The following is a 13,827-nucleotide window of genomic DNA, read 5'->3' as shown; positions in this document are numbered from 1 at the left end:
CTCTTGAACAAACTTCTGTCGCTCTGGGTGGGCTTATCCATGAACTTCCAGCATTTGTGGAGACTGTGACCTGACTTCTCACAGAAGACACAACTAGTAACAGTATCTTTCTCATCAGAGTTAGTTGCTAATACCCTTGCTCCGGGGTTTTGAATCCTTGGCGTCTTAAGTTTCCCATCTTCACTTGGTTTCAAAGCATGAAGGATGTTACAGTTGCAAGCAATCTTGGCTTCTCTTGTGAGAAACTTCACAAACTGACTGAAGCTAGGAAAGATCTCCGTTTCTTCTAAGATGTCTGTGACCTTTCTATTCCATCTTGAAGTTAGCCAATCTGGAAGTTTAGCGAGGATCTTTTGGTTTTCATTACAGTCATTAAGCACCTCCAGGCCCTTATTCTGAGACATAGCAGCTTCACAGCTGCGAAGAAAGTCTACAAGGTCTCTAAGTTCAAGACTGTCCTTGATCCTATCGTAGGCCATGCATTGAGCTTATCTCTGAAAGACTTGGCGATGAAGAATTTGTTTCCGTACCTTTCTTCAAGAATGGTCCAAGCAGCATGGTAGGCTGATTCTGTTCCTAACATAAAGTAACTTTCGATGGCTTTCTTGGCAGGCCCACCGACATATTTTCTTAAGTAATATATCTTCTCAGTTGTTGGTATGTTCTTCCTGTCTATCAGAGTCTGAAAAGAGACCTTCCAGTCAGTGTACGAGAGAGGCTCTCCATTGAATGTTACTGGTTCTGGTATGGGGAGGCGGCTTTCACTGATTGCTTCCGCTAGTAACCTGAACATGGTCTTGGTGCCATCTTCTTGCTGTGTGCTTGTCACAACATGTTGTGGTGAGAGACTGTGAAATGAGCCACTTCTGTGCATGACTTCTTTCACATACTTGCAGTTAGAGAGTAGTTCTCTCTTCTCGTCCTCTGAGTTTTCATCTTGCTCATACACTTGCATTCGCGCCTTGGCAGCATTTAGTTTCTTGAGCACTTCTAGGTGCTCTAACTCTCTACGCTTGTCTTCTAGTGTCCTTCGTCTGGCAGCATTTTCTACCTCTAACTTGACTCGCAGCCTAGCTTCTTCTAAGCTGCGTTTCACAGCCTCAGCTTCTTGCTCCGCTGTCCTCTTATCTTCATCTTCGAGTCGCTGAAGCTCTTCTAGTTGGCGTTCTTGCTAACCATTACTTCTAAAGCTGCTTGGTTAGCAGCAACTTCCGCAGCCTCTTGTCTCTTGACAGATGACACGCTTGAGCATCTGGAGTTGACCTTTGAGTTGTTTTGAGACTGGGAGGAAGCACTTGAGGGCTGATAGTTGGGACTTGACTTATGTGAGAGTTCGGACATGCACAAGGAATTGCTGTCCTTCCAGTGCAACTCTATCTGGTTACTTTGACCTTCTTCCCTGCCTTTTTAAATGACACCTTACAGTCTTGATAATAGACATTGTAACTGCTTCACAAGTATCAACTCTGCGTCGTATATCGTTGTCGGGAATGTCGATTTGACGCAAATTTACATAGACACGGTTTAGCTCTGTAGAGGTATGGCTAATCTTGTTTAAGAGGTCTTCTAGTAGGTCTTCAGAGCAACAACCTGTCAGTGACAGTTTTGCTTCCTTTACCAGAGCCTTCCACTTCTCATAGCTGACCCTGAAACGTTGTTCGAGCTGTCTCCACCTTTCGTCGCGCAGTTCTCTGCCCTTTTCAGTTAACCTGCGGACCCTCTCTCACCTTTCTCGTGGCTCTTGTTGTGCTACCTCTTCCTGCTGCTCTGTTTGTTCTGATGAAGGCTCGAAGTTTGCGAGGTGTTGCTGCAGCTGCTCAACTTGACCCACCCCATCTCTATCACCTTTAGTGAAACTACCTCTTTCTGACATTCTAAATCAAGTCAAATCAATTCTAGCTAAGGTTTGGATAAGTGAGTAGGTAATTTATACTCTAATTCACTGTAATTTATACCTCAGTACGTGGTATAAACATGTATAATGCTTGAAACAAAGGCTTGAACAAACACCTTACCAAACAATTACACTATTAACTTACAGGTGAAAATAGAATTAATAGGTGTACGCTGACCCTTAATGTTTGTGACTATATATATATATATTTAGTAAGTATCAAATAATATTTTTCAGTAATACACATACCAGCGATACATTAAGATAGAAAGAGCAAATGCATAATACCAGAGTCTTTATGAAATAGACAACTATCTCCAGTCCTTACGAATTGTGATCTTAAAGTCTCTTATTAGCTGTTCAGAAGGCTAGGACCACCTTCAAACACCTTGACTTGTACTTGCGTGTCTGACTTTCCTGTTAGTCTTGACCTTATGTTGCCTCACGATGCTTCCTTATGTGGAGATTTTCTTCTTAGTTTGCAGGTAGGTGCAAACTCTTATCTGGCAGATGACAAGGTCTACCAGGATTTGGGAATCTTGTAGATGTTTTACAGCTGGATGAGATTCTTCTTTCTCTCTTGCTCGTGAAGAGCATTGAGTTCTCACTGTAGCTCCTTCAGTAACCACGAGCACAACCGTTCCTTGATTTTAACTGGCGGCTTTATTCTGTAGTTTTAGTCAGAATTATCACCTTCCGTGAGAACTATAAAGTAAATGAAAAATACAGTTAAGCACACTCTTACGACCTTATCTTACGAGTGACTTATTAGCTTGGTATAACTCTGAAGTGCTTACATACATAACAGTTTAACCGGCGTTATAACAGGTTCAGATTAACACATGAATAAAGGAACAAATACCTCATTGGCTGCTTATTACAGAAGGGAGGAAATTAAACTTCACACTTATTATTCCTGGCATGAATTCACACTTCATCCTAACATACACTCTTCAACCATTATGAACTACACCCGATGACATGAAAACTTAGCTAACGCAGCGCAGGATTGCCTTCCTCCAAAGGTGTGTTGCTACAATAAGGATCCCCGTTACAACAGTATTAGCTACGTAGTTCCGCTTGTATTATCATTTCCCTGCACAGCGGACACATAAACAATTCAAACAAAAGACAACGACATAACCTGTAAGTCTAACTGTCAGTTACACATGAGGCATGTGTTATATTCTTCAAGAATCAATGCCTATAAATTACTAATTTAAAAGTAATAATATAAATGTAGCATTTGCAGATTTCCGCTTTAACACCAAACATCAGTTCAACAACTGCAGAGTTTGCACCTCTGTATTTAAGACAGTACTTACTAGTGTTAATCAGGGAACGGTTTCTCAAAACCATCTTATGGCTAAATTCATCATTAGAACCATTGGATGCCTTAAGATGCGTTTGGGAATCCGGGCCCAGATATCCAGTTTCCTCCTCTTCTTCCTCCTCCTTTTTCGACGTGACAGTCATCTCCTCTTTATCTTCCTCCTCTTCTTTTACTGTAACATCCTCCTCTTTCACTCTGAACGCATCTTCCTCTTCTTTCACTGAAACGTCTTTCTCTTCTTCTTTCACCGTAACAGCCTCACCCTCTACTTGTTTTTGTATTGTAACAGCCTCCTCTTCCTCTTTCATGAGAGCTTCTTCATCCGTCCAGCAGACCTCCTCTTCTTTATCAGGAGGAGAGTAGTTTAGTGAACTCATGTCGGAGATGTTAGCTAGCTATGCTAATGCTAACTTAACCAGCTGACTAATAACAACACCGCAAATATGACATTAAAGTGGATAACTAACAAGACGACAGAAGTGTGTTTAAAATACAGTGGCTAATATACACTAAAGCGTCTAAAGAGCTTTATTGGTTCGTCTATTTCGTCTATCAAGCTACGGAGGTGTCTGACTAACTGTTGCTGCTGATGAAAGAAGCGTTCCGTCCACTACATTATACGTCACACCAGCAGCATCGCCTTAAAGTTTCAGACCGCCATCTGCTGACTGGAGTGGGTAACGCAGTTGAGAGAAATTAATATTTTATTTTCAGGAAAAAAAAAGTTAAACGGTAGGAAGTTTTTACTCACCAATGTAGCAACACAGTGTAGTTTTAAAGACGTAATAATGTAGTTGTAGTCACGACCTGATTACCTATATGCCGGTGCACAATTCGGCGTCGTCTGGGTTTGGCCGGAGTAGACCGTCATTGTAAATAAGAAGTTGTTCTTAAAACTGACTTGCCTGGTTAAACAAAAGGTAATAAACATAATAATAATAATAACACTGCTAACTGCTACACTAAATGTTCAGTGAATGTGAGTCTATTTAAATGGTTTATTCATAATTAGCTTTCCTTTTTTCACACAGCCTGTCTGTCTGCTCTGTGGTGCTCAACCCAGCCAGTTGAAAACTCCAAAAAAGAAGACCGCTCTGAACCGTCCGCATGGTCCTAAAGCACACCTCTGTCCGTTTTTGTATCACATTGCAATGATATAACTAGGTAAAAGTGAAATTTCAGAATGTGTGGGGGGACGACCCCGGCTCCAGTTAAAGCTGCGTCCCTGCAAATAGCACCTGCCTTTCAGAGAGCAGCATTTCTTTATCAACCGGAAGCAATGAGCCCAATCAGTCCTCCATGACAAACAAAATCATAAACGACAGAGTAGGCTCATAAGTGCTTAGTTTTAGGGTTATGCTCAGGTTAAACACATTTATACTTCATAGTTCAAAAGTCTTATTCCTGAAGACTGTAAAATGTGACAGAAAATTTTTATCTTTTAGGCCTAAAGTTATAACGGGGCGTTAGGGTAGCCTAGTGGTTAGAGTGTAGAGGCGGCAGGGTAGCCTAATGGTTAGAGTGTAGAGGCGGCAGGGTAGCCTAATGGTTAGTGTAGAGGCGGCAGGGTAGCCTAGTGGTTAGAGCGTTGGACTAGTAACCGGAAGGAATCGTTTTATTATCTGTAGTAGAAAGCTATGGTTTAGAAGAAGCCTAAATAAAATTCATAGTTAAACAAAACAACCATTTATGTCCAGCTATGTCTATATCTAACATTATCCTGCAATATACAATTGGTAATATTACGTCTGTCTTCTTCTGATGCCTCTTAAGCAGGTTGATGTTTATTGTCACGAGTCTCGTCATGTCGGCAGAACTGACAGATTTCCGCTAGACGGACCAGCTGGAGCCAAAATGTGCGATATTGTAAAAATGTATGAAAAAACAAATGTAATGTTAGGGTTAGCAGTATGGTTAATGTTAGGGTTAGTAGTACGGTTAGGGTTAGCAGTATGGTTAATGTTAGGGTTATTTAAGGTTAGGTTTAGGCATTAGGGTTAGCAGTATGGTTAATGTTAGGGTTATTTAAGGTTAGGTTTAGGCATTAGGGTTAGCAGTATGGTTAATGTTAGGTTTATTTAAGGTTAGGTTTAGGCATAACCAATTTCCAGAAACAACAAGAGGCAATAAATCACTGATATATCTATTAGGGGGGAAATCAGGCTGTAAATGCTATTAATGCTAACACAACTAAAAAAAACACATGGAAATGGGAGATATATTTTACCTCCCTGGTTAGAGGACAACCTGCAGAAGACAGTCAGCTACATTTTGGACTGATGCATTTAAATATAGGGGTCGCTAAACAAAGGAACGCAACACTTATTTGTAATCACTCATATAAATATCACTTTGAAATCAATTGTGCCGAGAGGAGGAGATGAGGTTGCACTTCCTGTTAAAACTAACAGCTCAAAAACCACAAGGAATCTGGGAATAATGTGTACAGTTTAATTCAAGTGGGTCACTGACGAGGTAAGTCTAACACAACACGATTTTAATCACATAAATAGTACTCTTTCAATTCAGAACCTGGATTTTCCCCCTGATGAGGATAATATCCACATCATGCTGAAATCAATAGAACAGGAGACAATCATTTAGGGTTCTACATTATGACATCATTAGAATACTCCTACTACAATGTTAAAACATTCTACATTGTGACATCATTTCATTGATATCATGAAACAAGTCCTTCATGTATTTTCTGGTGTTTAATAAGAGATCTTTTACCAGAGTAACTCTTCCCACATTGATCACAGCTATGAGGTTTCTCTCCTGTGTGTGTTCTCCGGTGTGCTATCAGGATATTTGCCTGAGTGAAACTCTTCCCCACATTGATCACAGCTAAAAGGTTTCTCTCCTGTGTGTGTTCTCTGGTGCATAGTCAGACAGCTAGATGTAACAAAACTCTTGCCACATTGATCACAGCTATAAGGTTTCTCTCCAGTGTGCGTTCTCAAATGTACCATCAGGTTGCTTGAATGAGTAAACCTCTTCTCACATTGACTACAGCTATAAGGTTTCTCTCCTGTGTGTGTTCTCTCGTGAATAGTCAGCTGGCTCGATGAAGTAAACCTCTTCCCACATTGACTACAGCTGTAAGGTCTATCTCCTGTGTGTGTTCTCTGATGTGTTTTCAGGCTGCTTGGAACATTAAAACTCTTCCCACATCGATCACAGCTATAAGGTTTCTCACCAGTGTGTATTCTCTGGTGTATAGTCAGACTGCTAGATGTAACAAATCTCTTCCCACATTGATCACAGCTATAAGGTTTCTCTCCTGTGTGTGTTTTCTGGTGTGCTTTCAGGCTGCTTGTAACACTAAAACTCTTCCCACATTGATCACAGCTATTAGGTTTCTCTCCCGTGTGGATTCTCAGATGTCTTTTAAGGTCAGCTGAAGAGGGGAATCTCTTCCCACAGTCAGAGCAGTGGTGAGGTTTCTTCCCTCTGGGTCTCTGCTGGTGTTTGAGGTGTTCTGATGTGGAGAGACTCTTCTCTGTCTCTTCAGCATCATGCTGTTGTTGAGGCTCCCCAGAGGATCCACGATAGTCACATCCTTCTCCTGTGTGAACAACAACAAAGTCAGACAGATGGTTAAAAGGCCACAACAGCAGAAATCCACTGGTTATTTTAACTAAAAAGTGATGCACATGATGTTGTGTCCAAACTTGTTTAACAATTGTCTTAAGACAGAAGGGGCGGCAGGGTAGCCTAGTGGTTAGAGGGGAGGGGAGTCAGGTAGCCTATTGGTTAGAGGGGAGGGGGGTCAGGTAGCCTAGTGGTTAGAGGGGGCGGCAGGGTAGCCTAGTGGTTAGAGCTTTGTACTAGTAACCGAAAGGTTGCAAGTTCATATCCCCGAGCTGACAAGGTACAAATCTGTCGTTCTGCCCCTGAACAGGCAGTTAACCCACTGTTCTTAGGCCGTCATTGAAAATAAGAATTTGTTCTTAACTGAGTTGCCTGGTTAAATAAAGGTTAAAAAAAATGTTTTTTAAAGAATTTTCTTCTTCGTTTTTTTTCTTTTCTTCGGCACGTTGAGGTGAGGTATCTGTTTCTCAAACTAGACATTTCTAATGTACCTGCCCACCCCAGTAAAACTAATCCCATCCTAATAGGGATGTTTCCTGTTTCTCAAACTAGACATTTCTAATGTACCTGCCCACCCCAGTAAAACTAGTCCCATCCTAATATGGCTGTTTCCTGTTTCTCAAACTAGACATTCCTAATGTACCTGCCCACCCCAGTAAAACTAGTCCCATCCTAATATGGCTGTTTCCTGTTTCTCAAACTAGACATTCCTAATGTACCTGCCCACCCCAGTAAAACTAATCCCATCCTAATAGGGCTGTTTCCTGTTTCCTGTTTCTCTGCTGCTGCTGCCTCCGCCGCATCCTGACCCAGTCTGTAATACCTACATGTTTCAAACCACCATAATCCCTGTGCACAAGAACGCCAAGGTAACTGGTTTCAATGACTACTGCCCCGTCATTCACATCTGTAGCCATGAAGTGCTTTGAAAGGCTGGTCATGGCTCACACCAACACCATTATCCCAAAACCCTAGACCCACTCCTAATTTGCATACCGTTTCAACAAGATCCACAGATTGCATTCTCTATTGCACTCCACACTGCCCTTTCCCACCTGGACAAAAGGAACACCTACGTGAGAATGCTATTCATCGACTACAGCTCAGCGTTCAACACCATAGTGCCCTCAAAGCTCATCACTAAGCTAAGGACCCCGGGGGACGAGGGGCTCTCTGGGATCTCTCTCTCTATTCATCGACTACAGCTCAGCGTTCAGCACCATAGTGTCCTCAAAGCTCATCACTAAGCTAAGGACCCCGGGGGACGAGGGGCTCTCTGGGATCTCTCTCTCTATTCATCGACTACAGCTCAGCGTTCAGCACCATAGTGTCCTCAAAGCTCATCACTAAGCTAAGGACCCCCGGGGGGACGAGGGGCTCTCTGGGATCCATCCGTCTTGGATGGTTTGTGACCTGGCAGTTGAGAGCTTTGGGCCGGTGGCCAACAGGAGCTTGGTGAGAGATCTGTCGACGTTCCCTTGGGCGGGGGGCGCTTGACCCTGGTTGCTGCTGTGGGTCACTCTGGACGGGAGTCTGCAAGATGACTAAGTGTAATGTAAATGTTGAGCGGCTCCATTTCTTTAAAAAACAAATCATTTTTAAATCATCCGCCATACTGATCCTCTACTTCCAAGTTCACCATCAACTGTATGGCAGCGCAACACTCCACCACCATCATTAAGCTGACAACCAGACGGTGGTAGGCCTGATCACAGATGATGATGAGACAGGCTACAGGGAGGAGGTCAGAGACCTGACAGTGTGGTGCCAGGATAACAACCTCTTCCTCAACGATGAGACAGGCTACAGGGAGGAGGTCAGAGATCTGACAGTGTGGTGCCAGGACAACAACCTCTTCCTCAACGATGAGACAGCCTACAGGGAGGAGGTCAGAGACCTGACAGTGTGGTGCCAGGACAACAACCTCTTCCTCAACGATGAGACAGCCTACAGGGAGGAGGTCAGAGACCTGGCAGTGTGGTGCCAGGACAACAACCTCTTCCTCAACGATGAGACAGCCTACAGGGAGGAGGTCAGAGACCTGACAGTGTGGTGCCAGGATAACAACCTCTTCCTCAACGATGAGACAGGCTACAGGGAGGAGGTCAGAGATCTGACAGTGTGGTGCCAACAGGACAACAACCTCTTCCTCAACGATGAGACAGCCTATAGGGAGGAGGTCAGAGACCTGACAGTGTGGTGCCAGGATAACAACCTCTTCCTCAACGATGAGACAGGCTACAGGGAGGAGGTCAGAGACCTGACAGTGTGGTGCCAGGATAACAACCTCTTCCTCAACGATGAGACAGCCTACAGGGAGGAGGTCAGAGACCTGACAGTGTGGTGCCAGGACAACAACCTCTTCCTCAACGATGAGACAGCCTATAGGGAGGAGGTCAGAGACCTGGCAGTGTGGTGCCAGGACAACAACCTCTTCCTCAACGATGAGACAGCCTACAGGGAGGAGGTCAGAGACCTGACAGTGTGGTGCCAGGATAACAACCTCTTCCTCAACGTGGGCAAGACAAAAGGAGCTGATGGTGGACTACAGGAAACGGAGGGCCGAACACGCCCCCCATTCACATTGACAAAACACACCAAGACAGTCGTGAAGAGGGCACAACAAAGCCTATTCCTCCTCAGGAGACTGAAAAGATTTGGCATGGGTCCTCAAAAGATCCTCAAAAGGTTTTACAGCTGCACCATCGAGAGCATCCTGAATGGTTTCATCACTACCCTGGTATGGCAACTGCTCGGACTCCTACCGCAAGGCACTACAGAGGGTACTGCGTACGGCCCAGTAGATCACTGGGGCCAAGCTTCCTGCCATCCAGGACCTCTATACCAGGCGGTGTTAGAGGAAGGCTCCAAAAATTGTCAAAAGACTCCAGCCACCCAAGTGACAGACAGTACTCTCCGCTACCGCACAGCAAGCAGTACCAGATTGCCAAGCCTGGGACCAAAAGGCTCCTGAACAGCTTCTACCCCCAAACCATAAGACCGCTGGACAGCTGCTCCACTGACTCTACCTGCACACTTACTACACTCTACCTGCACACTCACTACACTCTACCTGCACACTCACTACACTCTACCTGCACACTCACTACACTCTACCTGCACACTCACTACACTCTACCTGCACACTCACCACACTCTACCTGCACACTCACCACACTCTACCTGCACACTCACTACACTCTACCTGCACACTCACTACACTCTACCTGCACACTCACTACACTCTACCCGCACACTCACTACACTCTACCCCCACACTCACCAGACTCTACCCCACACTGACCAGACTCTACCCCCACACTGACCAGACTCTACCCCCACACTGACCACACACACTGACCAGACTCTACCCCCACACTGACCAGACTCTACCCCCACACTGACCAGACTCTACCCCCACACTGACCAGACTCTACACCCACACTGACCAGACTCTACCCACACACTGACCAGACTCTACACCCACACTGACCAGACTCTACACCCACACTGACCAGACTCTACACCCACACTGACCAGACTCTACCCCACATCCTACACTGACACTCCCAACACAATACTACCACAGGAATGTAACGGTAGCAAAACGTTATAATACACTACATGACACTACATGACCAACAGTACGTGGACACTACATGACCAACAGTACACTACATGACCAACAGTACGTGGACACTACATGACCAACAGGACACTACATGACCAACAGGACACTACATGGCCAACAGGACACTACATGGCCAACAGTACGTGGACACTACATGACCAACAGTATGTGGACACTACATGACCAACAGTACACTACATGACCAACAGGACACTACATGACCAACAGTACGTGGACACTACATGACCAACAGTATGTGGACACTACATGACCAACAGTACGTGGACACTACATGACCAACAGGACACTACATGACCAACAGTATGCGGACACTACATGACCAACAGTATGTGGACACTACATGACCAACAGTATGTGGACACTACATGACCAACAGTATGTGGACACTACATGACCAACAGTATGTGGACACTACATGACCAACAGGACACTACATGACCAACAGTATGTGGACACCTGCTCGTCGAACATCTCATTCCAAAATCATGGGCATTAATATGCAGTTGTGTGCAGGCAAGTCAAGCTCTTCCACACCGTACCTCGACAAACCATTTCTGTTTGGACTTGGCTTTATGCACAAGGGAATTGTCATGCTGAAACAGGAAAGGGTCAAACTGTTGCTACGGATTTGGAAGCACAGAATGTGCTAGAATGTCGTTGTATGCTGTAGCATTAACATGTCCCTTCACTGGAACTAAAGGGGCCTGATCCATGAAAACAGCCCCAGATCATTATTCCTCTTTCCACCAAACTTTACAGTTGGAACTATGCATTCAGGCAGGTAGCACCCGCTAAAACCAGATTTGTCCGTCAAGAATGAATCACACTTCACCAGCTGGCAGTCCGATGCTCCAGAATCACCTGGCAGTCCGATGCTCCAGAATCACCTGGCAGTCCGATGCTCCAGAATTACCTGGCAGTCCGATGCTCCAGAATCACCTGGCAGTCCGATGCTCCAGAATCACCTGGCAGTCCGATGCTCCAGAATTACCTGGCAGTCCGATGCTCCAGAATCACCTGGCAGTCCGATGCTCCAGAATCACCTGGCAGTCCGATGCTCCAGAATCACCTGGCAGTCCGATGCTCCAGAATCACCTGGCAGTCCGATGCTCCAGAATCACCTGGCAGTCCGATGCTCCAGAATCACCTGGCAGTCCGATGCTCCAGAATTACCTGGCAGTCCGATGCTCCAGAATTACCTGGCAGTCCGATGCTCCAGAGTCCAATGGCGGAAACCTTCACACCACTTCGGCCGATGCATTACGCGTGGTGATCTCGGGGCTCGTGTGCGTCCGCTCGGCCGTCCGAGGCAGTTTGGAACACGCTTCAGCACTCGGCCTTCCCGTTCTGTGAGCTTGTGTGGCCTACCACTTTGCAGCTGAGCCGTTGTTGCTCTTAGACGTTTCCACTTCACAATAACAGCACATACAGTGGACCAGGGGAAGCTCTAGCAGGGCAGAAATTTGACTTGTTGGAAAGGTGGCATCCTATGACGGTGCCACGTTTTAAAGTCACTGAGCTCTTCAGTAAGGTCATTCTACTGCCAATGTTAGTCTATGGAGATTGCATGGCGGTGTGCTCGATTTTATACACCAGTCAGCAACGGGTGTGGCTGAAATAGCTGAATCCACTAATTTGAAGTGTGAACACATTTGTATATGTAGTGTATTTGCAACTGCTTGACCAAAAAATATTAGTCAACAAAACAGCCTATCGACCAAAGAATCGGCCAGCCGACTACAGGCCATAAAAAAAAGTGGGGAAAAAATTGGCAGAATATTATACAATTTGACTTAACAGCTGTAACAACTTGACCCCCACAGGAAATCTACACTGGCAGTTATAGAATATACTATATATCATAGGAACCTGGTTAAACTATCATTATGACCTCATAAATGAATTCTAGAATATACTATATATCCTAGACAAATTGACCCCCAACAGGAAATCTACACTGGCAGTTATAAAAATACACATTTACTATATCATTCTTGAAGAATATAACTTATAAATGCCTCAAATGTCAACTGTATTACCATCAGAAACCAAAACATAAGCTCCACCGTAACGTAATTCCACCACTGTTTAGGTAATAAGATGGATGGGGCTGGAGAAACGTAACTACTCTCAAATGCATAGACAGACCTATGGATGCAAGGACTGACCATCCATTATATCAACATTATAGTTTTAACCATGTTGAAGCTATTCAGTGTTGATTTACATTGTTTATAAACATTATAGTAAAAAAAGCTTATTTGGGGTTCTGATGGGGTAAACAGTTGAACTAAGCTCATGAGGCATGTGTTATATTCTTCAAGAACCAATGGCTATAAATAAATAATTGAAAAGTCCAAATATGGATGTTGTAATTGCAGATATCCCCTTTAACACCAAACATCAGTTCAACAATTGCAGAGTTTGTGACTCTGTTTATAAGACAGTACTTACTAGTGTAAATCGAGGAACGGTTTCTCAGAAGCATCTTACTGCTAAGTTCACCGTTAGAACCATTGGACGCTTTAAGATGCGTTTGAGAAACCGGGCCCAGATATCCAGTGTCCTCCTCTTCTTCCTCCTCCTTTTTCGATGTGACAGTCATCTCCCCCTCCTCCTCTTTCACTCCAAAAACTGCATCCTCCTCTTTCTCTTCCTCCTCTTCTTTTACTGTAACATCCTCCTCCTCTTTCACTCTGAACGCGCCTTTCTCTTCTTTCACTGAAACGTCTTTATCAACCGCTACTTGTTTTTGTATTGTGACATCCTCTTCTTCCTTCTCCTCTTTCACGACAATGTTCAGCCACAGACCCTCTTTCTCCGTCCAGCAGACCTCTTCTTTAGAAGGAGAGAAGCTTAGTGAACTCATCGTCGGAGATGTTAGCTAGGTAGGCTAATGCTAACTTAACCAGCCTGCTAGCTGACCAAGCTTGAACAAAAACAACACCGTAAATATGAAATTAAATTGGATCAAATTTAATTGGATAACTAACTAGACGATATGCGTGTGTTTAAAACACAGTGGCTAATATACACGAAAGCGTCTAAAGAGCTTTATTGGTTCGTCTATTTTGTCTATCAAGCTACCGAGGTGTCTGACTAACTGTTGCTGCTGTTGAAAGAAGAGTTCCGTCCACTTCATTATACGTCACACCAGCAGCATCGCCTTAAATTCCCAGACCGCCATCTGCTGACTGGAGTGGGTAACGCAGTTGAGTAAAATTTATTTTATTTTAGTCTATTTAGTATATTAGTCTATTTTATTTTCAGACAAAATGCTAAAGCGCAGGAAGAAATTAGTCAAGGAAGTGAAGTCTCCGGAGGCATGCAGAGGCCAAATTGAGCTCCATT

The 13,827-nt window shown here is 44.3% G+C and overlaps 1 protein-coding gene and 1 long non-coding RNA gene across 2 annotated transcripts; both read right to left on the bottom strand.

Annotated features, from left to right (window-relative positions):
* Positions 1 to 2,538: 2,538 nt before the first annotated feature.
* On the bottom strand, positions 2,539 to 2,979 carry LOC127924665 (uncharacterized). The gene is made up of 2 exons (XR_008118549.1): positions 2,757 to 2,979; positions 2,539 to 2,599 (listed from the first exon to the last, which is right to left on the bottom strand). It is a non-coding gene; the product is annotated as an uncharacterized LOC127924665 (long non-coding RNA).
* Positions 2,980 to 5,672: 2,693 nt separating this feature from the next.
* On the bottom strand, positions 5,673 to 13,624 carry LOC127924658 (zinc finger protein 664-like). Its single transcript, XM_052509374.1, has 2 exons — positions 12,931 to 13,624; positions 5,673 to 6,798 (listed from the first exon to the last, which is right to left on the bottom strand). The coding sequence occupies exons 1-2, from the start codon at positions 13,343 to 13,345 to the stop codon at positions 5,993 to 5,995; spliced, it is 1,221 nt and encodes a 406-aa protein (XP_052365334.1). The 5' UTR covers positions 13,346 to 13,624; the 3' UTR covers positions 5,673 to 5,992.
* Positions 13,625 to 13,827: the final 203 nt, after the last annotated feature.

This window comes from Oncorhynchus keta, unplaced genomic scaffold (genome assembly GCF_023373465.1).
Source record: "Oncorhynchus keta strain PuntledgeMale-10-30-2019 unplaced genomic scaffold, Oket_V2 Un_contig_4398_pilon_pilon, whole genome shotgun sequence".
NCBI lineage: Eukaryota > Metazoa > Chordata > Actinopteri > Salmoniformes > Salmonidae > Oncorhynchus > Oncorhynchus keta.
The sequence above is the reverse complement of the archived record's forward strand: the minus strand, read 5'-3'. Positions and strand labels throughout refer to the sequence as shown.

Excerpts from the sequence above, each read along its gene's own strand:
- LOC127924658 (XM_052509374.1), bottom strand. The coding sequence starts at position 13,345 with ATGAGTTCACTAAGCTTCTCTCCTTCTAAAGAAGAGGTCTGCTGGACG. Across the intron at positions 6,799-12,930 it reads CCGTTCCTCGATTTACACTA|GAGAAGGATGTGACTATCGT; the intron begins GTAAGTACTGTC and ends TTGTTCACACAG.